This window comes from Geotrypetes seraphini, chromosome 2 (genome assembly GCF_902459505.1).
Source record: "Geotrypetes seraphini chromosome 2, aGeoSer1.1, whole genome shotgun sequence".
Taxonomy (NCBI): domain Eukaryota; kingdom Metazoa; phylum Chordata; class Amphibia; order Gymnophiona; family Dermophiidae; genus Geotrypetes; species Geotrypetes seraphini.
The window spans coordinates 265209851-265236753 of NC_047085.1; the positions used below are offsets into that span (position 1 = coordinate 265209851).

Sequence of the window (26903 nt, forward strand, 5' to 3'; positions counted from 1 at the left end):
CTCGCCGCGAGAGGGGAGGGGAAGGCTTTTAAGGTACACATTGAGGGACTGGAATTTCAGATTCGAAGAAACGTTTCGATAGACCACATATTTATGACGGAGGCAGGAAAAAAGTCAGATTTTAATTTTTTTTTATAAGAGGATTTCGTAACTCCATCCATTACCTTTTACCCCCCCTCCTCTCCCCTTTGCGTCACAACCTCCGTTGATTTTTATTGAGGTCTTTTTCGAAAACGGCACCACTGGGAGTAGAGTTGCCAGTTGGGCTAGTTTCCTGCCAATTTGGGGCTACCTTTGCGGGCCAGTTGAGAGACATTTTAAATAGTTATGAGCTGCGGCTGTTTGGGGGCCACTTAAAGAGCTTTCTCTAAGCCTCGGTTTCGTCTTCGAACTCGCACAGTGCATTCCAAGCCTCAGTCTGGTGCTCCACTAGCCTTTCTCAGTGCATAACGAGCCTCGTTTTGATACTCCAGCCGCCTCTCTCTCTCTCGGGGGTGTTCCAAGCCTCTGTTTGGCGCGGCCACCAACCGGTTTGGGTGTGCTGTGTGTGGAGGTCTCTGTGTGGCAGCCAGCCACCTTGGAGGCGGAGTTTAGGGGCTAGCGAGCAAAGGTGTTAGAATAAACTGTCTCTTTTGTGGGAAGGAAACCGGTTCTCCCGAGTAGCTGGCTTCAGACGTCTTCAAGATAAGTAAGGAAACCTGCGTGATCTTCCCATATGAATTTATGTACAAGTTGAATTGCATTTAAAAAAGTGGAAAAGCCAAGGAAGAGGGTGGGGACTGTAAACAGTGGTTCTCGGGCTTCGCTTGTCTGCTGGTCGTTCTGCAGAAGCTTATAGCGGCCTGGTTCTTTTTGGTTTTGTGTGTGAAAGAGAGAGACTTGCCCGGGGAAGGGAAGCTCGAGAGAGCCGAAAGCAAGAGTCGGTTGCTTGTTTAGGGTACCGCAAAGTGGGGTTTTGAGTCCGCCTCGTCCTCATGAGAGTTCATCCGATGCCCGCTTGGGGTTTCGCAGCTCCATGTGCAGCTTATTTCCTCTGTGAGATTTGGAGCAGGACGGGCCAACCATTAGCTGTGGCTTAAGGCAGCAGTTTTGGGAGAGGAGGAGAAGCAACCAGTAGCTGTAGCCAAAGCAAAACAATAGATCGATGGTCTTCACTAACTTTTTAGTCGGGGCCACTTTGTATCTGAAAGAGCTGAACAGGATCTTCCAAATATTTCCCCATGTATAGTAAGGCTGTGATATTGTTGACCAGTGTGTGTCAGTGTGTCAAATGACATTACCATACCTGTGCTCAGACTTTTCATTAGGAGTAACTTCAAGGAGCTTGGCATTTCCAAATTAGTTTCCTTTGTTTATTGAGAAGCGTCCTTTAAGCATGCTGCTTTTTCTCCCACCCACTTTCTCCTTTCTGTCCTGAGCTTGGGTAGAGAGAGACAGGAGCTAGTGGAACCATACCAGAATGATGATGATGATGGGGGGGCCATCAATGGATCTTGGCAGTCGCACAGACTCAAAGAACTATCAATGTGCATATTTACCTGCAGAAGAGTGATACATTTTCAAATTGGCTTTTAGCCTAAGTTTTTTATATGTGAAACATGCACATAGCAAAAATGTAATGTTTAAAAGCATGTTGTGTTGAGAAGCATAAGATTGAAGTTCCACCTAGAACATCTAATACAGTATTGTACTCTTTCATCAGCCTGGCTGCCAGTGGGGGGGTTCTGCTGTTGGTCTGTGCTGTTAGGGACAATAGACTAGTTGTGCTAGTATAGATTTTTGTCGCTTTCCTAACTTCTGTTTGTGACATTATCTTAACACCCTCCCCCCCACACACACACACTTATAAAACTGTAGCTTGGTTTTTAGCACTAGCCATGGTGGTAACAGCTCCGATGCTCATATGAATTCGGTGAGCATCGGTGCTGTTACCGCTGCGGCCAGCACTAAAACCTGCGCTACAGTTTTGTAAAAAAAAATAAATTCAAAAACAACAGAAGGATTCACAAATAAACGCATATACCCCCACAAGGAATCCTCTCTAAAAATCACACTCTAAATTCATTCTGACATTATGTTAATGTAACAAAATAAAAAAATATGAATATATAATATAATTTATAAATATATTTAGAATTTTCTTACTAACATTATGAATTCATTAAAAAATATACACACACACAAAATAGACAAACAATGTGCTTAGAAAATAAATATATATCGAGACAGGCAAAGGAATTCACTCTATTCATTGAATGATTATATAGTTCATAAGTCACTTAGCTCAAAATAAGTCAAACTTCGGCTTGAATAACATCTGTGATGAAACCAGGACGACGGGTGAAAATCCTAAGCCATCCAGCAGAAACAAAAAACACGCACAGAAAAAGTGCAAAGAGTTTGTGTGCAATAGGTCCCAAAATCCTCAAAGTTAATAAAGTGCAGGTGCAAATTCAATGGGAAATCCAACAGTGTTCCAAAGTAAAAGCGCAGAACCGACAATACAACCAGTCTTCTCACACCTCCTCTCCTCCTCAACACAGGCCGTGTTTCGATAACTTTCTTTATCAAGAGGAAGAACTATGCTGGAACAAAATAAACAAGACGCAAAAACACCAACATAACTATGATAAACCAACTTATCAGCTAGCAAGAAACAAAAAAAGATAAACCTAAATAAAGGGCAATCATACCGGGCAAAAAGTCGAAACAAGGTATACCAGAAGCAAAGCTTAGCTTGCAGTCGCCACGCAAACGTCATGACGACAGAGAGAAGGTGGAGCATTAAATAGAAGCCAGCATAATAAACTCAAAAGCAGCTAAATTGGCCTAAAAAAAATCATAAACTAGAAATATCAACTTAATGAGACATCAGCCACTCGGTCTCTCTATTTAGACCATTAGGTATAACAGTGGCCAAGCAAAGATCAAACGTTGCTCCTGGTAGGTAAGTAAATGAGAAATATCCCCCCCAGAGGTGATAACAAACTGTTTAAAAACACAAAACCGCAAATCGGATAACAAATGATTGCACTAAATCCAATGGTCCACTGACGGAGCGTCATTTTTAAGTGTTCTAATGCAGTGTTCAACATTGGCATCTATTAGGCTATCACTCAGAATTCAAAAACAAACCCAGATTTGCTTTTAAACGGAGTAAAAATTTGGGGGATCGTTTAAAATACCATGCTTCTATTTCTACTGTCAACGATGCATTGGGTCATACTCCCTGTGGAAAATGTAGGTATTGTCAATATTCAATGAGCACTGATAGTGTATTCATTCCTAATGTTAATATACATTTTACTCTACACCAAAAAACGGATTGTAATTCCACTCAGGTAGTATATGGCATTTTTTTTGTCCATGTCAGAAACTTTATATTGGTCAAACTAAAAGAGCGAGACATTGCTGAACATCTCAGTTGCATTAGAACACTTAAAAATGACGCTCCGTTGGTGGACCATGGGGTTCAGTGCAATCATTTGTTATCTGATTTGCGGTTTTGTGTTTTTAAACAGTTTGTTATCACCTCTGGGGGGGATATTTCTTGTTTACTTACCTACCAGGAGCAACGTTTGATTTTTGCTTGGCACACTGTTATACCTAATGGTCTAAATAGAAAGATTGAGTGGCTGGTATCTCATTAAGTTGATATTTCTAGTTTATGATTTCTTTTTTAGACCAATTTAGCTGCTTTTGAGTTCATTATGCTAGCTTCTATTTAATGCTCCGCTTTCTCTCTGTTGTCATGACGTTTGCGTGGCGACTGCAAGCTAAGCTTTGCTTCTGGTATACCTTGTTTCGACTTTTTGCCCGGTATGATTGCCTTTATTTAGGTTTATCTTTTTTTGTTTCTTGTTAGCTGATAAGTTGGTTTATCATAGTTATGTTGGTGGTTTTGCGTCTTGTTTATTTTGTTCCAGCATAGTTCTTCCTCTTGATAAAGAAAGTTATCAAAACACGGCCTGTGTTGAGGAGGAGAGAAGGTGTGAGAAGACGGGTTGTATTGTCGGTTCTGCGTTTTTATTTTGGAACTCTGTTGGATTTCCCATTGAATTTGCATCTGCACTTTATTAACTTTGAGGATTTTTGGACCTATTGCACACAAATTCTTTGCACTTTTTCTGTGCGTGTTTTTTGTTTCTGCTGGATGGCTTAGGATTTTCACCTGTCGTCCTGGTTTCATCACACATGTTATTCAAGCCGAAGTTTGACTTATTTTGAGCTAAGTGACTTATGAACTATATAATCATTCAATGAATAGAGTGAATTCCTTTGCTTGTCTTGATATATATTTATTTTCTAAGCACATTGTTTGTCTATTTTTTGTGTGTGTATATTTTTTAATGAATTCATAATGTTAGTAATAAAATTCTAGATATATTTATAAATTATATTATATATTCATATTGTTTTATTTTGTTACATTAACATAATGTCAGAATGAATTTAGAGTGTGATTTTTAGAGAGGATTCCTTGTGGGGACAAAAAAATTAAAGCCAAGTACATATCAGTAGGATTCAGAGTCGGATAGTAGAAAAATAGAAGAGTTGGAATCTTTCAAAAGTTTGATGTACTGACTTCGTAGACCTATTCGTAGTTACTGGCTAGTAGTGGACTGCTACAAGAATCACACAAACTCCCTACCCTGTTTGGAGATGGTAAGCTACCTTGCTGTCCTGGTGGCTTTTCCAAGACCTCATAAAAGTGTCATAGCCAGATCCCACCCAAAATTTCAGCCGATTGCCAAAATGAATGGGCACAATGTCCTCTTGGCAGTCCACCCTGGTGCTCCTCTACCACAGTTAAACGTACCTGAGGTGGAGGGGATACCCAATCCCTGGTAGCTAAAAAGTTCCTCTAAGGCATTCTGAACTTTATCGACCATAGCTTTGCAGGCAGCAACAGCAGCTGTAGTAAGCTGTCCACTGCTGACACTTGATGCATGCACAATTTTTAGCATATTTTAAGATAAATTGTGTGTGTGTGTGGGGGGGGGGGGGGGGGTCATGGTGATGCTCTGTGCCTATACGGACTTTTCTCAACTCCTCTCTGTCCCCTTGCACTACAAATTTAATTTTTTTTTTCACACTAAGTATGGACAAAGCTGTTTAAAAAAAGTTATGGCATTCTTACTGAGTGCCCTCCGATTTTCAAAGAGCAGACTTCAGACATTTCAAGGGGCTGCTGAAAAGTTCTCAGCTTAACCAAGAAGAGAATGATGTGGACCCTACAAATTATTCTACTTTTCTTGACAATGATATGAAACGAAATGAAAAATGTCAAGAAAGGTGTGGAATAATTTGTAGGTTTCATGTCTCCACATCATTCTCTTCTTGGTTGGGCTGAGAACTTTTCAGTAGCCCCTCGTATAATCATAGTGCATATTTGGTAATAAAGGCGGTTAATAAATCCCAATACATAAATAAATCTTGACATTTCCCTCTTGAGAAAGAGCTAGCTGAATTTCTCCTTTAGTTGTTTGCATCAAATACAAATATATTCATTCTCTTCTGTTCTCTTACCAGGCAGTAAAGTTATGGAACACTCTACCACTATCCATTAAATTAAAAGCAAACTACCAGTATTCTGTTTTTAAAAAGAAATTTGAAACTTTTTGTTTAGTAAATTTTTGAGTGATTAAGAGCTTAAACATAAACTTGGTACATTCTCTGTAGGCTGTACTGATTAAATCTTGTTGTTCTCCACATGGAACTTTCATAAGGTAAATGCAGAATAAAAGTGCAGTGTTGTACGTGGCCAGAGTAGACCATGTTCAAGCGGATTTTCTGAGCAGAAATGTTCTGGATCCCAGGAAATGGAGCTTGAGCGGGGTTGCTTTCATCCTGATAGTCAGGTGGTGAGGTGTACCTGTGATGAATTTGATGATGACAGCCCTAAATGCCAAGGTGGACAGGATTTTCAGTCACAGAGGGATAGTAAGGTGGAGGGCAAAGATGCCCTGGTTTAGTCAGGGCCAATCTCCATACTCTTCTGAGTTTTCCTGCTATGGCCACTTCTAGGATGGATTTCTAAAAGATCGAACTCTAGTGGTGCTAGTTCTAGATTGACTGAGAAGGCAGTGATAATGGAAATCTGGTGTTGACTTCGGGGGACCCATTATGGTTCTTGATGTTGGAGAACCATAATGGGACATAATGATGCAAGAACTAGTGAGGATGACAGACCCATTTCAGTTTTGTCTTATACCTTGGCTTTGAAAGGGCAAGGCTCAGAAAGAAAGGTTATTCTGGATAGGAGATTTTGACCATGTTGTGCTTGCAAAGAACTTCTGTGTCTTCGGCCTACGGCAGTGTGTGTCATATTTTTGAGGCCTGGCTTGGACACCACTACATTGTACCCTTGAGGTTTGTGATCCCAGATATCGTAGTTTTTTTACAGGATGATCTGGACAAGAGATTGACCCTAGTATTGCTTAAGGTGCAGATTGTGGTGCTGGCTTGGTAAAGGGTAAGACATTGACTTCTCATCCAGATGTGGTCACAAATTGCTTTGTCATCTAGTAGTTCCTCCATGAAATCTCAATCTCATTTTACAGGTCTTGGTTAAGCCACCCATTAAACTATTGGCAGGAAGTATGCTTAAGGATGTTACCTTGACAAGACAGCAACCAGAAATACTCTCTTAACTCATTAGAATTTGGATTTATAGGTGTTATTGTGCAAGGAGCCCTTCCTAGTGCTTTTCCTGGTTCTTCGGTCAGTGCCTAACTTTCTTCCAAGGTAATGGAGGCCTTTTGTCTCAACCAGTCTACAGCATTGCCTAAATTGGAAGAAGCCAGATGATCAGAGGAACAAAATCTGATGTTAAGGGAATGTTGAAAGATGTACTTGCGTAGAACTGAGGAGTTTGGCATTTGGTTTGCCTTTTGGTTTTAATTGGAGGGCACAAGAAGGGTGAGATGGCATTCAAGGCCACTATTCCTGAGTGCATTAAGGAGTCTATTGCTTCAGCCTATATTTTGCAGGGACAACTGATCCCGGAGGCTAAAACCATACTTCGATTTCGCATAATTTAGACTGTTGGTCCAGTCTCTGGTCTTAAACTCACTGGATTACTGCAACATAATCTATCTAGGATCTCACAAAAAAAACCATCAAGAAACTGAGACTAATCCAGAACACGGCTGCTCGACTAATCGTTGGCTTGAAAAAATCCGATATCACCCCATACTACAAGAAACTTCACTGGCTACCTATCGAGGCCAGAATAATCTTCAAATTCGACTGCCTCTGCTTCAAGACTCTTTTTAGCACCGTACCCACCTACCTCCTGAAACACCTCATCCTACAGGACAAACTCTGCTCTTCACACAGAACATTGCTGTTCACATTTCCTTTTCCCAAAGGATGCAGATTTAAAAGATTCCTCAACAGAACACTCCTTTCAAGCAGGGATCTGGAACAACACCTTAAGTGACCTAATTCTGAATTCACTAACATACCATTTATTCAGAAAATCACTAAAACCCACTTATTCGACAAATTTGTCTAAACCTTCAAATCTGCTCAACAGCTACCTCTTCTTATTCGTTCCTTCCTCCCACCCCCTCTATGCCCTCGCCACTTAACTGTCTATCTACCCTTTCCCATATCTAATTGATGTTACCTCACTGTTCTTACAGCACCTCTTGTACACCGTCTTGAACTGAAAAGGTATGATGGGATATAAATAAAGCTATTCCTTAGCAAAGCAGCAGATGAATCCAGAGACCAATGGGATACCTCACATCTACCAGCAGGTGGAGATAGAGAAACTGATTAACAGGTGTACTTATTTGCTGGCACTCCTCTTGTCTCATCAGTATTCTCTATCTCCAAGCAGGTGGAAGTCGCTATTCAACTAGCTCCTGGATTCTGGCTGTGACTAGAACTTTATTGCCTCCTGTTGAGATTTTCTCTTCAGTGAGACTGCCATTCTATTTCTCCTGTTGAGATTTTTCTCTTCAGTGAGATAGGGGTGTCTGGCTAGATGGTGCCGACTTTAGAGGTTACACTTGGGCCCCCCCTTGTCCCTGCCTCACCCTCCCTCCAATGATAGAGGGTTTAATTTGGTCTCTAATTTTTTTCTTCTTTCCCTGATAATAAAAAAAAAAAAAAAAAAAAAAGAAAGAGACCTACCTTATGCTTGGGCCCTTCCTGTGGGGCTCGGCCGATATCTGCCGGCGTCTGCCAGCCCTGCTGACAAGGTTGTGAGTATTTCTTTTTGTGTATTTCAACTGTGGTTTATATCTTGGAACTGCAGGGTTTGGTTGATGTCCTGAGTTCTGTGGGTTGTGAATTCTGTGGAACCTACGGCTGTGCAGTTGCGTGGTTCGCCACCTTGATTATTTATTTCTGACTCACTGCACTTGGGACAGTTCGCTCGTGTTTGAGATTTCTTTTTCGCCTGGTGGGCTCCAACTTTCAAAATGGGGCGCGATAGGCCGAGCCGGTTCCTTCCCGCGCGCGAGAGACGCGGGCTTGTGTTAATGTTTGGTCGGGAGGGCCCTACCGTTTCCGGCCTGTTCCCTTCAGCTGCCGTTTACCCGGCATAGGTCGCGGTGGGGTTCCGGTTGCACGCAGGGACATTTTTGCGGAGCCGGTGCCTTTTCAGCGAGCAGGAGACTCGCGCTAAGACTCGGATGCTGGCGGGGGCGCCGCTGCATCCTCGGAGTCGGTTCGGCAGCTGACTTCTCTCGGCGCTCCCCGCAGTCTCCCTGTTCTTCTTCTTTAAAAAAAAAAAAAAAAAAGTGTGGGTAATACAATTTGATGCGGCTGTGGGTGACATTTGCTGTTGCCGGATCAGTTTGATTCCCTGTGAGAGTTTTTCTCCGGCGGCTGTTCTGGAGGAGCCTGCTGGCTGTGCCTCAGGTGGCTGGAGTGGGAGACCCATGCTTGGTTTCTCAGCTGCAGCTTCTCCCTGCACTGAGTCGATACAGGCAAATTGCCACTGAGGGAGATCAGCAGCAGGGAGTTTAAGGATCTTGGTATAGTCCTATCCTATTATCTCTCAGGGTGACTGTATGGTAAGGATTCTGCCTGGGGTCTGTTTTCCTCTGCTTGGTGCCTTGGAACCACGCGGCTGGTATCTGGTAGTGCTATAACGATTTTCCTGGTACTGGGGTGCTAGGTTGAATCGTCAGCCCTGTTGAAATCAGCTTTGCCCCGTATGGCAGTGCTCAATTTGCTGGGGTGTTATTCCACATGCTTCTCTTAAAAAAAAAAAAAAAAAAAAGAGAAATGGCAGCTGGTTGTTATTTGGGGCTGTCCATTTATATACCTATGCATTTACACATTCAATTTCTGCCCTGAGTTTGGCTGCCTACGCTTGGTTTTGCTGCCTTATGGGTGGCGAACAGCAAGGTGGAGTAGGTGGCAAGGGCGTGCCAGTGTATCATTCGTGTGGTTCATTGCTTCACTCGGGGTTCCGATAACATGCGGCGATGTTGGAGGTTTCCTTAGGCCTTCTGCCTGTGTACTGCGTCCGCCTGCTTGTGCTCTAGACATGTTTCTTCAGGGTAGTATGCAGGAATTCCGAGTTGGAGGTCTCTCTTGAGGCCTGATGGTTCTTTTCTTCTTGCTGTGGGCCAGCTTGTCTGTGAAAACCTGGGTGGCGCAAGGGTTGTGTGCTAGGTTAGTAACAAGGAACTGAGGTTCGGCCGCAGCTAAGGAGTAGAGCTGATATGTCTCCAAAAGAAGTGGCGGAGGGTTCAAGTCTAGTTTAAAAAAAAAAAAAAAAAAAAGCTAGACGGCCTTCCGCTCTAGAAGCATGGGCTAAGTGGCTGCTGATCCCTATGGACGAGATCCTCTGCTTGCGAGTTCGTAGGGTAGCGGGCACGGTATGCCCAATTGATTCTCCCCTTAAGCTCTCTTTTGGAGTGGTAACCTGGTCTGTTTTCGGCCATGTACAGCTCGTTTCTCTGGAGAGGCGGAGGCTGCTTCTGGATTACGCCTGGTGCGCCTTGTCTTTCCTTTGCATCCTCCTCACGTTTCCAGTTCGTCATGGAGTCTCTCTGTTTTGCGTGTCTCTTTGAAGTGTTGCTGGTCCTCGGGACAGTTATTGTAGTTTTTAGGGTACCACTTAATAGTGGGTGGCCAAGACGGGGGCTATGGGCAGGCTGGATTACATTCGGCTGCATTAGTTTCTCAGGGTTACCCATTTCTGCAGTCAACCTGGGAAGATATTTACATTTTCTCTATGGACTCTGAGTCAGCACTAGGTTTGCCTGCCTCTCTTGGAGCAGCGCGTTCGGTTTTGGCACATTCCATTTCGCCTACCTTAGGGTTCGTTGGCACTGTCAGACTATTTATCTGAGTTCTGCTTGACTGCCTACTGGATTCGGACGACTTCCAGTCGGGTCTTTTGACTGACACGAAGTGGGTGGTATCTTTTCCTCAGTTCTTAACATGCGCATCTTCAAATTTGCAGTGCTCTTTTTTTCCTGTAATTTTTATAGGTATATCGGGTTGATGCGGTTCTTCTTCTGAGAGAGACATGTATTTCTTTCCAGAGACTTGAGTGTGGGGTCTCGATCTCAGATGGGCGTTCTTCGCTTACCATGGCTAAGAGGATGAGATTCTGTTCAGATTCTAGCATCTATTTGGCTATCCCCTCTGGGAACCTCGGCTTGCTTTCCCTTCTAGGGCTCAACAGCCGCTTTTGTTCCGGTGGTTCTCGGTCACTCTGAGCTCCTATTAGTTGCTATTCTTCGCCTACATAGCTTTGTATGAATTGGGGGCTCAGCAAGATTGTCTTTCCAGGGCATACCTCGGTCTTTTCCTGGAATAGTTCTTGACCACCGACCATTCAGGCCTGTCAGATTGGGGGGCTCGGTGGCTTCCATCCTCAGCTTCAGGAGTAGGGTCTTCAGAGGCGACTTAATACTGGTTCCTTCTTCTACTCTTGAGCATGGTCAAGCTTCCTTTCTGGAACTTCAGACCATTCTTCCGGAATGCCGCTGAGGACCCTTTCAGTCAGTATGATGATGGGGGTAGTTCTCTGCAGCTGGGGCAGTAGGTGATGTACTCAGTTGCCAAGTACAGTAGTTGGTCTACTTCGATGGGTGGACCCTCATCTTTCTATTCTAGTGGCAGATCATTTCTCAGGTCAGGAAAAGAGTTTGGTTAGTCTTTCTCTCTGCGAAATCTGAGCATGGCCCATTTATTAGATGTTAGTGTACAGCACGGTGTACGCTCTAGAAGTGTAGACGTTAATGATAGTGATATCTTCCACATCCTGGATGTTGGGAATTTTGGCTCAGGCGTTCCATTTTTTTGTGGAAGTGAGATCTCCTGGAACTTGGCCTCATGGCCTCGTCTCACAATTCCATGCTTCCTAGCTTCTTAGGCGGGCACAGGAAGCGGGAGTTAAAGGGGGTAACAGTGTGGCCTCTTTCTCACCTCTGGTTTCTCTTTTTCAGTGGTTTCCCCTGGCTGATGAGAGCTTGGATTTGCCATCTCAAGCTTGTTTTCGGGGCACAGTATTTGTACAATCTCTGGCTTGGTTGCGCCATCCTTGCTATGTGGATCTGATGAGCCTTTAGACAGCTGGACTAAGAAGTTCCTTTTATCTCCGGCTTTGCTCTCCTTGCTTGAGATCAACATGGATATTCATACTACTTTGGTATTACGACCTAACTTTGGAGCGAGGCTTCACTGGCGTGTGAGGGAATGAGAAGCAGGTTATTTCTTCTCTTATCCAGGCGCTACAGACGTCTTATCCTGTGGCTTCTGCTTCCTTTTGGAGGTTTGTCCTTTCTTGAATACTTCTCAACAGTTGCACCCTTCCTGAGTGCCTTTTTAGCACAGGTATATTGCCGATGGCATAGCGTTCAATTCCCTTCAGCTTCATCTGCCATTCTTGGCTTGTGACAGGAACTAGGTATAGGGCCCTTCGATGACTTCTCAGCTTCCTGTAGTTCAGTTCCTAAACAGTAGGCGGAATATTCATGCGTCTCTTAGAAAGCCCGGTTTGGGGTAATTCATTCAAGTACTTCTTCTATGTTCCTGATGGCTTCATTTTAGCCTTGTCCTTTGGGACTCTAGGGAGCCGTGCGGTTGACCATGGGATTCCTTGTGGCCATGGCTTCAGTTTTGCAGTTGCGATGTTGCAGGCCTTATTCAACGGGGATTCCTATTCCTTATTTCCGTCATATGGGGGTCAGTTCGGATGGTCCCACTATTTCTTTCTAGGGGGGTGTCATCCTTTCCTTTACATCATGCTCGCTTTTCCTTCCTTCTTCCTGGGAGGAGATAGTGGAGGCAGTACTTTTATTCACTGCATTTTTTGAAACGTATGTAGCGTTCTCCGCGAACTCGGTTTCTTACAACTGTTAGTGATTTATATCTCCTTGTTGGGATTCTTCAAGGGACGCCTCAGGCGTATGGCGGCGTCCGATGCCTACCTCGCTCAATGGTCCAGGAGGACATTCTTTATACTTGCCTGCTGGCAGGAGAGCGGGTGGCGATTGAACTTCGTGACCATTCCGCTGGGGCGATGGCTGCTTCATGGGCTCGGCCCAGAGGTTGTGCCTTGGAGGTGATTTGTCTCAAGGTTAACTGGTCTTCCGAGAGTACCTTCTCTCCACGGCTCTGCATGGATGTGCGGACACATGCGGTAGGGGTTTTTTGATGCTTCGGTCATTGCGAAGGCGACATTTGCTCCCCACCCAGATTAAGGATTGCTTTGCTACATCCCATTGGTCTCTGGATTCATCTGCTGCTTTGCTAAGGAATGTAAAATTATGTCCTACCTGTTAATTTTCTTTCCTTTAGAAGTAGCAGATGAATCCAGAGCCCCACCCTTTCTGGTATTTGGTCGTCGGGTTTTTCGGGTGCGACTTTTAGTGATTGGGTGTTCTTAATGATGATATTCTGTATCATTGCTGGTTGCGATGTGTTCTGGGAAAGAAGTTTTTTACATGCTATACCTATTGATGGTTAAATGTGCTTGGGCAAGGAGCTATACTGATGAGACAAGAGGAGTGCCAGCAAATAAGTACACCTGTTAATCAGTTTCTCTATCTCCACCTGCTGGTAGATGTGAGGTATCCCATTGGTCTCTGGATTCATCTGCTACTTCTAAAGGAAAGAAAATTAACAGGTAGGACATAATTTTACATTATTATTAAGGCCACTAGAGGCCATGCATCCTCATGGGCGGAGATCTCATTGGTTCTTTCTTTGGAAATCTGTAGGGTAGCCATATGATGTATTATTCTTATTAGTTTATTAAGCTTATTAATTATATTTAATGTTAATTGTGTGGTATTGAGATTATTGTATTAAAATTATTAAAGATTTTTTTTTTAAATGAAAAGAGGCAGTTTAACACAAACCATGTTGTATGCAAATGAACAAGGTACATGAAGTTTCACAGTTAAGTTCAGATTGTTACTGTTTTATGATCCCCTTCCCTGTATCCATGCATTTTCATATACCCACTGTCAGTGGTCGTGAAGATCATGACAAGTGTATTATACACTTACACCACATATTTATCAGTTATTGATCCATTGTCTGAAAGACATTCCCAATAGACAAATAATATCATATAAATTTCTAAGCTTTATTAAAGACAAAAAGGAAAAGTGCAAAAACCACACTTATTTAAAGTGCGCATACATACTGACAAAGATCAGGAAATCGCATAAATTCAACTTTTAACTCAGTTTCTTGCACATGGTTTTGAAAGTCTGGTCAATGTTTGCCAAAATAGCTTGTGGATATGTGTACTCTCTGCCTGATGAAGTGGTTATAGGTGCATTAAGGCCTGCAATAATATGTTGTTCAGGGATCCAGCATATGTCTTTGCGTGGAGATCAGTGAAATGACCGTGCAGGACCTTGTGGATGCCAAAAATAAACCAGGATGTCACATTCTTCCATAGAAATTTCACATACATGACCAATTCACTAAGAATTATCATATATGCAAGCTAAGTATTATCCAGGTTGAAAGCTGGATGCTTGAAAGGTAGGGACATGTTCAGGATCAGTACAGACTCTAAGACATTGGCAATGAATGAGCTGATGTCATTTGAAATTTTGCTAATGCAGAGTCTAGCAATGTCAATGGTGATTTTCTCTTGTTCCAGTCACTGTGTGGCCCATACTAAACCTTTGCTCCTGAGCAGGTCTTATTGCTTCAATATCTTCCTTTGCAATGAAGAAAAATTTGATTTCCGAGACAGATTTATCGCAGAATTCAAATAGATCCCTTGGTGTCAAAATTTGGTTATTGAGAGGGCGTTGTAAGCTGGCATGGGCAGCTAAACGCTTGGCTGTTCCCCCAATCCCATCACATGGAGATTGCCGTGGATGGTGCCAAAGAAGTTCCACTCGGCAGTAATTTGAAAGTCAGTATCATGGCTGCAGAGGTTAATGAAATTCTTGAAGTTTTTATATTGCACAGCAGAACCATCACTAAAGTAGCGAATATGGCTTAAGACAGGCAAGACTTCCTTCAGGTGCAGAATAAGCTTCCTCAAAAATGCATGAATAGTATTGTGACACAAGTAGTCACTGATCATGCATAGGCTTTGGATATCTGGATTGCAGAAGTAGATAACGAAGGGGTGTAATGTTGCTTGGCTATTTTCCCAGTGAAACCCCTGTACTGCATCCTGAACAATGAAGGAATAAATTCCAGCGAAGTCCATCAAAAAAATAGCATACCCCTCCTTTATATTTGCTTTCAGTTCCTTCAGATAAGCATTTTGGTCCTTGGAAATAAAATGGTGGCTGGCCAAATTATAAATTTTTCCAATTAATTCGGAAGTGAAGTCCTCTATGGATAACTGTCGAGTTTCCAGTATATCCCTATCAGTGTGAATCCACTGCTTAAATTCAATGATATCATCTTCAGTTTTCTCCCTAGCGTGTTTTAGCCTAGCTAATTTAGGCGAGCACCCAGCTGTCATTTCGGCATTGTATCTCTGCCCGGACTGATGCAGCAACATGAAAAGTCATCAGCTATTTTTTTGCACTTGGGTGTGGCTGGTGACGGCTACAAGTAGCACCTGGCTTCAGGTGGAGGTTGCCACAGGCATGCGCCAGTCAATCAACTGGCTCTTAGAGCTGCTCGTCCACAACACGCCCCACCGCTTTTCTTGTCCAGTGACCCACCCTCCTTTGACGCCAGTTCTGTTTCCGGCAAGGCGGGACACCTCAGCGAGAGAGAAATTGTGGTATGGGTGAAGGGCTGCTGGAGAAGGAAAGTAGTGGGATCGTTCCAGGACAAAAACAGTAACCTCCGCCACCAGGTCCAGGACAAAAACAATCCACCACTGCAAAGTATCTACTGCCACAAGGTCCGGTCCTGCGCGCAGTTTAACTGAGCGGTTTTGGCCTTCCAAAGGAAGGAATTGTTGGCGCAGCTTTGTTGGAGCGCTTTTGTCTTGCGCTCAGTTGACGTGCTACCTTGCGAGATAGGTCTAAGAGTAGCTAGATGAGGAGAGAAGAGATGGCAGGATTTGCGGGGAGGGGAGTCCGGTCCCCGAATGAGTACTGTATCTTGTAATGTTTTCATTTGAAACAGAATATGAAGACCTAGTTATTCAGTTTAATTCCTGATACTGTGCCATAAACTCCAGTTGATTTTCAGTTATCCTATAAGTTGGGATTTTCTGTACTTGTGGCATACCTTCTTGAAAATTTCTATCTTTTGCTTTTTTTTTTGGGGGGGGGGGTGGAGAATGAATGGCTCACAGCATTATCATTTTTTTTTTTCTTGGTCTCATCTTCTGTTACTAGCTGAGGAAGGTGCCTAGCTTATATGAATTAAGAGAATGACCTTAGTCCAATTCTGGGCCTTGTAACAAGGACATGATGAGATATAATATTACATTGTCAAAGAGAGTGAGAGAGACAGAAAGATCTGGAACAAAGGTGGGAGGACTCGAAATGTTAGCAGAAGGAAGATAGGAGAAACCTGAAACAAAGTGGGGGGAGGCAGATGTTGAACTTAGGGAAGAGAGAGAAAGACTGCAGAGAAGTGGAAAGATTCTGGACCAAGGAGGGAGGAAGGAAGGAGAGAGAGGCAGAGAAAGACCTGGAAGAAACGAGAACAAATGCTGGACATGGGGGGGGGGGGGGGGGTTGCAAGGGGTGGGGTTGTAAGCAGAAGAAAGACTGAGGCCTGGACCAAAGGGGCAGACTGGATGGACCATTTGGTCTTTATCTGCCATCACGTTTCTATGACATGAGGCAGGTGCTAGACTATGGGAGGTGCAGACAGAAGAGACAAGAGGTGGGCGTGGGGGGAGACCCTGAGGAAGAACAGAGAGATGCAAAATCATAACAGAGGAGGAAGAGAAAGGGAGACGTTGCCAATAGGAGGAGAGAGGAAGAAAAGTTGGACTCATGGAGGGACAGAGAGAGATGTTGGTTGGGGAAGGGAATGAGATCCGGAGGAGAGGAAGCGTGCAGGAGGCAGAAAGTGTTGAACTCATGGAGAATGAGAGATGGATAGGGAGGGAAGGAGAAATGTCACACTCAGGAGAAGGGAGAGAGAGCAGATAAAAAGTTGAACTCATGGAGAGAGAGATGTTGGTTGGGGGAAGGGATGAGGACTGGAAGAGAGGAAGCATTCAGGAAGCAGAGAGAAAGAGATGTTGGACTGGGGAAAAGAAGGGAGAAATGTTGGATGTGGCAGTAGAGCAGGAGTCTCAAAGTCCCTCCTTGAGGGCTGCAATCCAGTCGGGTTTTCAGGATTTCCCCAATGAATATGCATGAGATCTAGGTGCATGCACTTCTTTCAATGCATATTCATTGGGGAAATCCTGAAAACCCGACTGGATTGCGGCCCTTAAGGAGGGACTTTGAGACCCCTGCAGTAGAGGGACTAAGATAGATGCACTCTGGATTTCTCCCCACTCCCTTTGCAACAAGGGAGGAAATGAGATAACAGAGAGAGAGAGAGACATGTTGTCAATGGACGGTGGAGGAGAGAGGAAGAAAAGTTGGACTCATGAAGGGACAGAGAGATGTTGGCTCTGGAATGGAGGAGAGGAAGCGTGCAGGAAGTAGAAAGAAAGAATATTGGATGCACAATCTGAAGGAAGTGCAATCAGAGACTCATGAAATCACCAGACAACAAAAGTAGGAAAAATGATTTTATTTTCAATTTAGTGATTGAAATGTGTCAGTTTTGAGAATTTATATCTGCTACTAGTGTTTAAGCCCGTTACATTAACGGGTGCTAGAAAGCAGCCCCCTTTCCCTCTCCCCCTCCAGTTCCTCCCTAACTATCTCTCCGTGGCCCCCCTTCTGTCTTCCCCCCTAAGCAAAACGATCTGCCTCCCAGCACACCCCTTCCCCCGAAGCAGCCCCCTTTCCCTCTACCCCTCCAATTCCTCCCTGACAGTGTCTCCATGGACCACCTTCTGTCTCCCCTCCCAAGCCAAGCTGTCTGCCTCCTAGCACACCCCTCCCTCAAAGCAGACCCCTTTCCCTCTACCCCTCCAATTCCTCCCTGACTGTCTCTCCGTGGCCCCCCATTTTGTCTCCCCCCCCAAGCAAAGCTATCTACCTCCCAGCACACCCCTCCCCCAAAGCAGACCCCTTTCCCTCTGCCCCTCCAGTTCCTCCCTGACTGTCTCTCCTTGGCCCCCCTTCTGTCTTCCCCCCCAAGCAAAGCTGTCTGCCTCCAAGCACACCCCTCTCCCAAAGCAGGTCCCTTTCCCTCTCCAGTTCCTCCCTGTCTCTCCGTGGCCCCCCTTCTGTCTTCCCCCCCAAGCAAAGCTGTCTGCCTCCAAGCACACCCCTCCCCCAAAGCAGGCCCCCCTTCTGTTTTCCCCCCCTAAGCAAAACAATCTGCCTCCCAGCACACCCCTTCCCCGAAGCAGCCCCCTTTCCCTCTACCCCTCCAATTCCTCCCTGACAGTGTCTCCGTGGCCCCCCTTCTGTCTCCCCTCCCAAGCAAAGCTGTCTGCCTCCCAGCACACCCCTCCACCAAAGCAGACCCCTTTCCCTCTACCCCTCCAATTCCTCCCTGACAGTGTCTCCGTGGCCCCCCTTTTGTCTCCCCTCCCAAGCAAAGCTGTCTGCCTCCCAGCACACCCCTCCCCCAAAGAGATCCCTTTCCCTCTACCCCTCCAATTCCTCCCTGACTGTCTCTCCGTGGCCCCCCATTTTGTCTCCCCCCCAAGCAAAGCTATCTGCCTCCAAGCACACCCCTCCCCCAAAGCAGACCCTTTCCCTCTCCCGCTCCAGTTCCTCACTGTCTCTCCGTGGCCCCCCTTCTGTCTTCCCCCCCTAAGCAAAACGATCTGCCTCCCAGCACACCCCTTCCCCCCGAAGCAGCCCCCTTTCCCTTCCTGTGAGAATGTTTACCTGCATGGGCCACCTGCAGCACCCTCCAGCCATTCCTCTGAGCTGAAACTCCTTCACTCGCCTCCCGCCTACACTTTTTTGAAGATGCGCGCCATCCCGCGGTCTGGCCAGCTCCCCTAGTCCCTTGCCGCCACCCCCTTCCCTTCCCGCGGTCGACAAACCTCTTGGCTCCAGCAGCAGCCGCAGCACTGTAAACACGCTGCTTCGCAGCCTCTACTGCCCCGATTTGCTCTGCCGCGTCTCTGATGATGTCATCAGGGACACAGAAGAGCAAATCAAGGCAGTAGAGGCCGCGAAGCAGCGTGTTTACAGTTCTGCGGCCGCTGCTGGAGCCAAGAGGTTTGTCGACCGCGGGAAGGGAAGGGGCGGCGGCGGCAAGGGACTAAGGGAGCCGGCCAAACCGCGAGAAGGGAAAATCGGGTGGGAGGCTCAACGGGGATTGGAGGGGAGGGGCGAAGACGACGACGAAGACGAACTGAAAAGAACCCTAGGCGCGCATGCGCACTCCTGCAATGCCACGGACCTACATCTCACAGATCAGGGAAAACAGAAGCACGCAGTTGAGTGCACATGCGCGGCTAGCGTTTTATTATATAGGATATATTTTGTACTATATTTGTCTATTTTTCTATAGTTGTTACTGAGATGACATTGCATATTTTAAAGTCATCTGCCTTGACCTCTTTGAAAAATAAAACAAATATAAATGATAATTAACATTTTATCTGCATACAGTGTGCTTTGTGGGCTTTTATAAAAAATTAGTGGTTACCATTATGAATTAATAAGATTATATTATGTGTACATGAAAAATGAATGGAAGAAATTGCATTACAATTAGTAAGTACTATTATAATGGGGTTGGGGTCAGGGGCGGAGCTTGGGCTGGGGTACTCAGTTGGTATTTGTTAAACTTAGGGGGTACTTGGCTTGAAGAAGTTGTGAAATACTAATCTAGGTAACTATGGAGTTCATTCAGTAAGGGCCCATTTTACAAAGCCACAGTAGCAATTCTCCTATGGCAAATGCATCAAAGTCCATTCAATTCCTATGGGCTTCAGTGCATTTGCTGTGGCAGAATTGCTTTCACAGCTTTGTATAAGGAGCCCTAAGGCAGGAACTACTGTTTCTGTGCTATGTCTTAAAAACCAGATTGCCGGGGATGCAAAGCATTAACTGATTCAACATGGAGTTTGAAGTTGGTTCAATACCACTCTATCAAGTACAGTAGTTTTGAAAGAAATGGAAGGTTTGATACTGGTCAGTAGTTATTCAGAATAAGAGGATCTGCATTGCTTTTTTCAAGGGTGGCTTAAATGCTACTGGAACACTGCCTAAATGTCAAACCTTAAAAAAGAGAGTCATATTGAGCATTGGAAAATACAGTAATTAATAACAATTACCTAATAAAAATAGTGCATATTTAATTTTCCCCACCACCAAATTTCCCCATCCTGCCCCGCCCCACCTGTCTATTTTTTCATGCCACCCAGCTGGAAAAAATTTTGGGGTAGAACACCTTGATCATGTTCACCAAAGAACTCAGTAAAATATTCCTCCAGAGGGATCTGCCCAGGACATATTTCACACTGCTGCAACATGCAGTTTTTTGAATTCATATCACAGACAGTTTTATTCAGAAGAACCTTGTAGTCATCTGGAACTGCAATTGCTGAAAGCATAAGTTTCACATTCTGGTGTATTGTGCAGATACAGACTGAATGAGTCCCTGATGAACTGACTGTGACACACCACTTTGGCTGAAGCTCACAGAACTTAGAGAACCCAACTTCAGGCCCATGTTGACTGCAATAGGTGGTGTACAGTTCCTTCAGATTGCATAATAGCAATCTTTTCTGCTTTTGCACTTTTTCACTACTGATCCGAACAGAGACATAATCTTTTTTGCCTGGGCATATTATAGAGATTTCATCATCTTCATAAAAATCCAGGACTTTCTGTGCAATCTGCTGAGCAAGCATTTTCCTTGTTGTTGCTGGAACAGCAAGAATGCCACCCTGCTGTTTCAGCTTCCTGGCCTTTTTAACCATTCTTGTTGAAACACCAGATTCCAAAGCAGTTTTCTCAATAGTCCAGCTGTGTGGAGCAAGAGTGAGAATTTGTATTTTCTCCCTATTACTAGATAGTTCCAACTTCTGTTTCAGTTCAGTCAATAGAAGGTCATAGTCGGAACACTTTACATTGGCCACTTTCTGGTTCAGCTTTGATATCGGCTAGAGTTAAGTCACCAATAACTGCAATTTGGTCTGCAATTGCATTATGGGCTTCAGAGAGTTTGTGTTTAGCATAACTTAAGGAATTTTGCTTGCTAATCCGTTGAATCTTTAGAGGAGAGATTCCTAGTGGTGAAAAGCTGGCATTGAGGTTTTCAGATGCATTGGTAGGGTCATCACTGTCAGAATCAGATTTAGGGCTTAGATCTTGCAGTTTGACACACAAGTCTTGCCTGCATCTTTGGGTAAAGTTTTTGGCCTGGTTTAAACTCGTGCTTTGTGATAGCTTTTAAATAATTAGCTGCAGGAAGATCAATTGGACGTAGACCTTTGATATTGCTGTGATTCTGTTTTGTGAACGGATTACAGCAGTTTTCAGTAGAAATTCAAACTTCTTCAGAATCAAGGCTTCATGATGAGTACAGATATTAGATTCCACGGACAAAGTAGAAAGTCCAGAGCGTCTTTTAATTAATTCTTGGTCAGGCAAAGAGAAATAAGCTTCAAGCAGCTTTCTCCAGAATAGAAGGTAGATGATTTCTGGTACTCAGAACTATCATAGATTCCAATACTGCAGGGCTCTAGCTTATATTAGTCTCCATAAGATAAAAGTCACCAAAAAATACAAAATAAAAGTAAGGTGAACAATATCAGTGTGAGAACACAATGAAAATAGAGCAAAGCAAGTTGTACATGTCATCAAGTGCAGAGTAAGTTTCTAAAATCCACACAGGCATAGCCTAGTTAACTAGAGAAAGAATCAGATGCTGCACAGAAAGAATAGACGGAAAGCAACACGCCAAAGGTAAGCTTTGTCAAATAATGAAGTCATGGTGTTATAAAGTAATGATGAACCTTAAAGCCAGACTTGTTCATACAGCCACTGTGCTGTGATAGTTGCAAGTCAGAACATGTTCAGAAAAGCTGCATATATCAGACATACTAATATAGCTATGCGTACATTCTTGTGAATCACATGATTATGTGTTTGGGCTTGCACGCAGTAAGTAGTTTGTTCAAGCCAATGCATGTTTTGACTGTCATCTTGCAGAAGCGCACAGTGAGTTTGTCAAACGCTGAGCATAGTACAAGACGAGTAGTTGTGACTGGCAAAGCTTGGTTATAAGTTTTCAGATCAATATAGTTCCACTGCACATTCACAATGAAGTGCCAATGACCCTTCCAACATAACATGTTTACACAAGCAAGTAATTGTTATCTTTAAACCATCAAGTCTCATCAAATTAAGATCGGGTCCAAGACAAAACTTTACGGAGAGGGTGGTGGATGCCTGGAATGCACTCCCAAGAGAGGTGGTGGAGAGGAAAACAGTGACTGAGTTCAAAGAAGCATGTTTTATGTTTATGTTTATTTATTCATTTGATGAATCGCTTATCTATAATTTACTAAGCGATTTACAATAAGATACATAAGCATTATAAAACAAGATACTAATATTATATACAAACTAAAATCAAAACTCATAAGCATGGGAATGAACACAGAGGATCTAGAATCAGAAAATAATATTAAATATTGAACTGCCAGTACTGGGCAGACTTACATGGTCTGTGTCTGTATATGGCCGTTTGGGGGAGGATGGGCTGGAGAGGGCTTCAATGGCTGGGAGGGTTTAAATGGGATGGAGTAGGTTTTAACGGAGATTTTGGCAGTTGGAACCCAAGCACAGTACCGGGTAGAGCTTTGGATTCTTGCCCAGAAATAGCTAAGAGAAAAAATTTAAATTGAATCAGGTTGGGCAGACTGGATGGACCATTCGGGTCTTTATCTGCCATCATCAACTATGTTACTATGAAACAGGATAGCTTCTGTAGCAAAAAACATGCTCTTTCAAATGATATATAAAACAAAAAAAAAAACTACCCATTAGAGATTTGAATCTGAAAAATAGTGAAAATTTGCATTTTGCATAAAGCCATATTTTTTGGATGGTCATATCTTCAGCTTCACTTGACTGTAAAAATTCATATTGCAAATCTTGGAAGCACCTCATGGTACATGTCTGCTGGTAAAGTTGTACCCTCAGCTGACCAGCAGCAGTATGGAGCCAAACTGTGCAAATAATTTTCATTTGTGAATTTTTTTGCCTATTTTGCTGACCTGTAGAAATGAAAGCACTTTCGCAAAAGATTTCAAACTTGGCACAGAAACATGCCCCAAGGTGTTATACCAAACTGCAAAATTTCAGACTCCTAGATAGTTTCCTTCTGCCGCAGTGCTTAAGCAAAGTTGGCATTTTAGGTCACACGAGGCATGGGAGTAGATTGATTACTTTTGTTCAACCACCCCTAGCTCCTGGCCAAATTGAGATGGATCCAAAAAATTTTGCAGTGTTTCATTTGAGACCCTAGACAACATCCCTGTAAAATTTGGTTGGATTTCAAAGGGGTCAAGCATGGGCAGTTTTCAGTATTGGTCCACTTGACATGGAATGACCCCAAGGTATATTTCCAGACTTGGTGGGGCATTTTTAAAGAATCCATCGGAGGACTCATTTCAATGTTGAAGAGCCAATTTTCTAAATCGCTGGAAAACAGTTTAGCGAAGGCATTAAAGTAAATTAAAAAGTAAGACATAATTTCTCCTTTTTCCTCTGGTGGCTTTTTTTTTTTTATATTAAAGGGGAAAGTCATTGCCTTTCTGAAAATGTCTCTGTGGCTCATCTTTGCTTCTCTCACTTCCCCAAACACACTTATCAAAATAGCCTGGGATATTTAGTTCTGGGTTGTAACACTGAAAGTCCTACACTTTTTTTAAAAGCATTTGAGGCAACTACTCCTGCTTTTTTTCCCCCATATTACTAAAATACTTTTAGAGAGGCAGAACCTGAAGACAGCACAGTCTATTTGTTTATGATGTAATAATAATAATAACTTTAATCTTTTATACCGCCATAACCAAACGTTCTAGGTGGTTTACACTAAAATGAGCTAGACAATCAGCGAATTACAATAATACAGTAAAAAATACAAATATTTGTAAACTAGAATTTCAATAATAAAACTCACTAAGTAATAAACTTATTGAACAAAGTGATCTTAATTTCCGAAAACTGCAATAGGATAACATAGCTTGCTGAATACATTTACCTAACTAAGATTGTTGCCTACCAGCTTGAAATGCTAGGGTCCTATCTAAGAAGGTCTTAAATCTATACCCATTAATTTTTGGATAAGCAAATAAGTAGAAGTTTCTAGTTTTTCTTGATGGTCTATGCAACACAAAATGAGGAAAAAGGTAAGCTGGAGACAATGCGATGATCAAATATTTCACACATTTTGCAAAACTTGTAGAAAACTCCCCAGTGCTGCTGTCTCATTGACCTTTGTGGGTTTATTTTGCCAGACTGGTCCTGTTGATGTAAAAGGAGCTACTTGCTCTCAGCCCAGAATCCTTGCATGTACGCAGATCAACAATCTTCCTTGTCTCTTCGGAGACCGCTATGGCTTACGATGACTCCAGGAAAAAGGAAGGTAACCTCCTACCAACCTATATTATAAAGAAACTTGTCATTTTACTACGTTGCCTGGGATGTTTTATAGCTGTTGTCTTTTTCTCTCCACATGCTTTCTCTCTTATGATGATGGTTCCAGAGTATTTAGATAATGACAGAGGCATTGATGAGCCAGGTCTGGTAGCTGGGAGGAGTCAGCGAGAGAAGAAACGCTCCTACAAGGATCTGCTGCGAGAAGAGGAGGAGATTGCTGCTCAGGTCTGCAAGTCCTCCTGTTTGGTTGAAATAACTATGTGGACAGGCTACATAAATGCCCCCCAATTATTAAATATATTCCTCAGCTCTTAATTCTATCTCAGAGGAGATCAAGAAAGAAATCTAACGCAAAAAGTGTGGTTAATAGTCAAAAGCTTTGAGTATTTGACTGTTTACTGAAATTAGTAAGCTCACAGTCAAAAGTCTCCTCATATTACCAGTGACTGGTCATTTTATTGGAATAATGATATCATTAATTAATTTATTATTAAACATACGTAGTTGGTACATCTTCCAATTACCATCCATTTACAAATTGCATTCTTCAACAATATTCTATTGGTTTTATTCAAGTCACATGATTTCCTATTAATTTTATTTTGTTAGTACTTTTCCTTAGCAACAATGACTTAACTCATCATATGCTATTGGTTTAATCTCTGTCAGCAATAGAAGGAAGTGAACAACATGCTTACTGACGTCATGCTGACCTTGCAGGCATGTTCTATCCTATTGCAAATACCCAGTTTACAGAAACTTCTCGTGTGCTAGACCAGTGTTCTTCAACCTTTTGACATCTATGGACTGGCGGAAATGAAGTAATTATTTTGTGGACCAGCATCGGTCTGCGGACTGGCAGTTGAAGAACACTGGGTTAAGCCGTGGGCCAGATGCCGCCCATCTCCACCCCAGACCCCGCCCCCAAAATAGTACTAATTGTAACACCATTTTTTCCATTCACATATATACACACACACACAAATATAATCGTATTAACACATAATGGTTAACCACAAAATTAAACTACACAAAGCACAAGGAATGCTCTCAATATTCATTCCTACCAGAACACAGATAACCCCATGCAAATATGGGACCAAAAACTAAAAGTACTAATATATACAAGATGCAAGACTTGGCATGCAGTACAACTCCAGAGGAAAAAACTCACAAATGCATTTCTTCCTGAACAGACAGCAGATGTAATTCAATCACTAAATTTAAAACTAAAATCATTCCCCCTACTTTGTTGTCTCCCTCCCTCCATGCTGTGACTTACCGTCTGGCCTGCTCCCGCCTGGATATTTTATGCCGCCCCCAGTGTTATCTTCAGGCCGCCTCCTTCTTCCTCAGTGCTGCAATGCACAAAGACGCGGGCAGCAGCTCTTCGCGCGTCCCGTGCCTCATCATAAAGCCTTACCTCTGATGTTGCGATGTCAGAGAGAGGGCTTCCAGTTCAGGCATAGGGGACTCTGCCCACTGCTTTGTGCACTGCAGCACTGAGGAAGAGGGAGCCGGCCTGAAGACATTGCGGCATTGATTGCACCATGGACCGGTGGCTGAAGAACGCTGTCTCGGGCCCGACGCACATGCCAGCCCTATGGACCAGCAGGAAATTTCTGTGGACCAGCACTGGTCCATGGGCTGGCAGTTGAAGAACTCTGTGTAGACAATATGTGCTGTAAACTGCAACCACATGGTTATATTCACATGATTTCCCCTAACTCTTCCTTAGCAACAGCAGCAGATGAATCCAGAGACTAGTGGGATAGCACACATCTAACCGGAAGGTGGAGATAGAGAAACTGATTAACAGGTGGCCCTATTGGCTGGCATGCCTTCTGTATCTTCAGTATGCTCTATGTTCACTATTCAACTAGCTCCTGAATTCTGGCTGTGACTGGGCAAATTTCTTCTCCTGTTAAGGTTTCCCTTCAATGAGATGGCAATTTTATTCTCCTGTTGAGGTTTCTCTTCAGTGAGACACGGATGTCCGGCTTTAGGGGTTACACCTGCCCCCCCCCCAGGTCCCTGCCTCACCCTCCCTCCAGTGTTAGAGTCTGACTGGTTCTCTATTTATCCCAGGACAAGCAGGCAGCCTATTCTCACATATGGGTGACGTCATCGATGGAGCCCAGATGCGGACGCCTCACAAGCAGACTTGCTTGAAGAAACTCGAAGTTTCGAGTCGACCACACTGCGCATGCGCGAGTGCCTTCCCGCCCAGCGTAGGGTGCGTCTCCTCAGTTTTCCGCAGAGTCGAGAAGTCCGTCTTTGAATCTTTGCGTTTAACTTCGTTACTTTGTGCCTTCTCTGAACCGCGGTTTGTATTTTTTTCCTCACAAATCGCTGTTCTTATTTTATTTTTTTCATTTTTAGTCTAAAAAAAAAATTTTTTTTCATCTTCCATCCGTTTGCCGGGACAGGCCACTCGGCCACAGCCCGAGGGCTTCGATCTTGCGGCGGCTATTTTTACTTCTATGTCCCGGCCTGTCATGGGCTTCAAGAAGTGTAGCAAATGGCAGCGTGTGATTTCTTTTACGAACCCACACAGTCGCTGCCTCAAGTGCCTTGAGCCGAAACATCATCCGAAGTCGTGCTTGCGCTGTGCTACGCTTCAACCGTCATCGTATTTTGGTGGACAAGCTCTTCGGGATGGATTCTTCTTCTGATCCCTAGACTTCAAAGGCGACCGAGGCCTCAACTCCTACCGAGGCCCCTCCTACTTCTACTGCTTCCACCTCGAGCCTCATCAGACCTTCATCGTTTGCAGCGGCTCTTTCTTCGACGACATCTGTATCTTCCCCTGTTTCCTCAGGT

General features: G+C 43.8%; 1 protein-coding gene across 8 annotated transcripts in view; it reads left to right on the top strand.

Moving 5' to 3' along the window:
* Window positions 1–386: 386 nt before the first annotated feature.
* The window catches only part of HMGXB4 (HMG-box containing 4), a 125368-nt gene continuing 98851 nt past the window's right edge, over window positions 387–26903 (top strand). For 2 of the 8 annotated variants that reach the window (XM_033929569.1, XM_033929571.1), the window contains exons 1-3: window positions 388–688; window positions 23939–24066; window positions 24187–24305. In XM_033929569.1, the coding sequence (XP_033785460.1) occupies window positions 24036–24066; window positions 24187–24305 (150 nt within the window). In that variant the 5' untranslated portion in view covers window positions 388–688; window positions 23939–24035. Of the gene's footprint in view, window positions 689–23938; window positions 24067–24186; window positions 24306–26903 lie in introns of those variants that run through there. The other 6 variants (XM_033929573.1, XM_033929570.1, XM_033929574.1 and 3 more) reach the window with 5 other exon arrangements.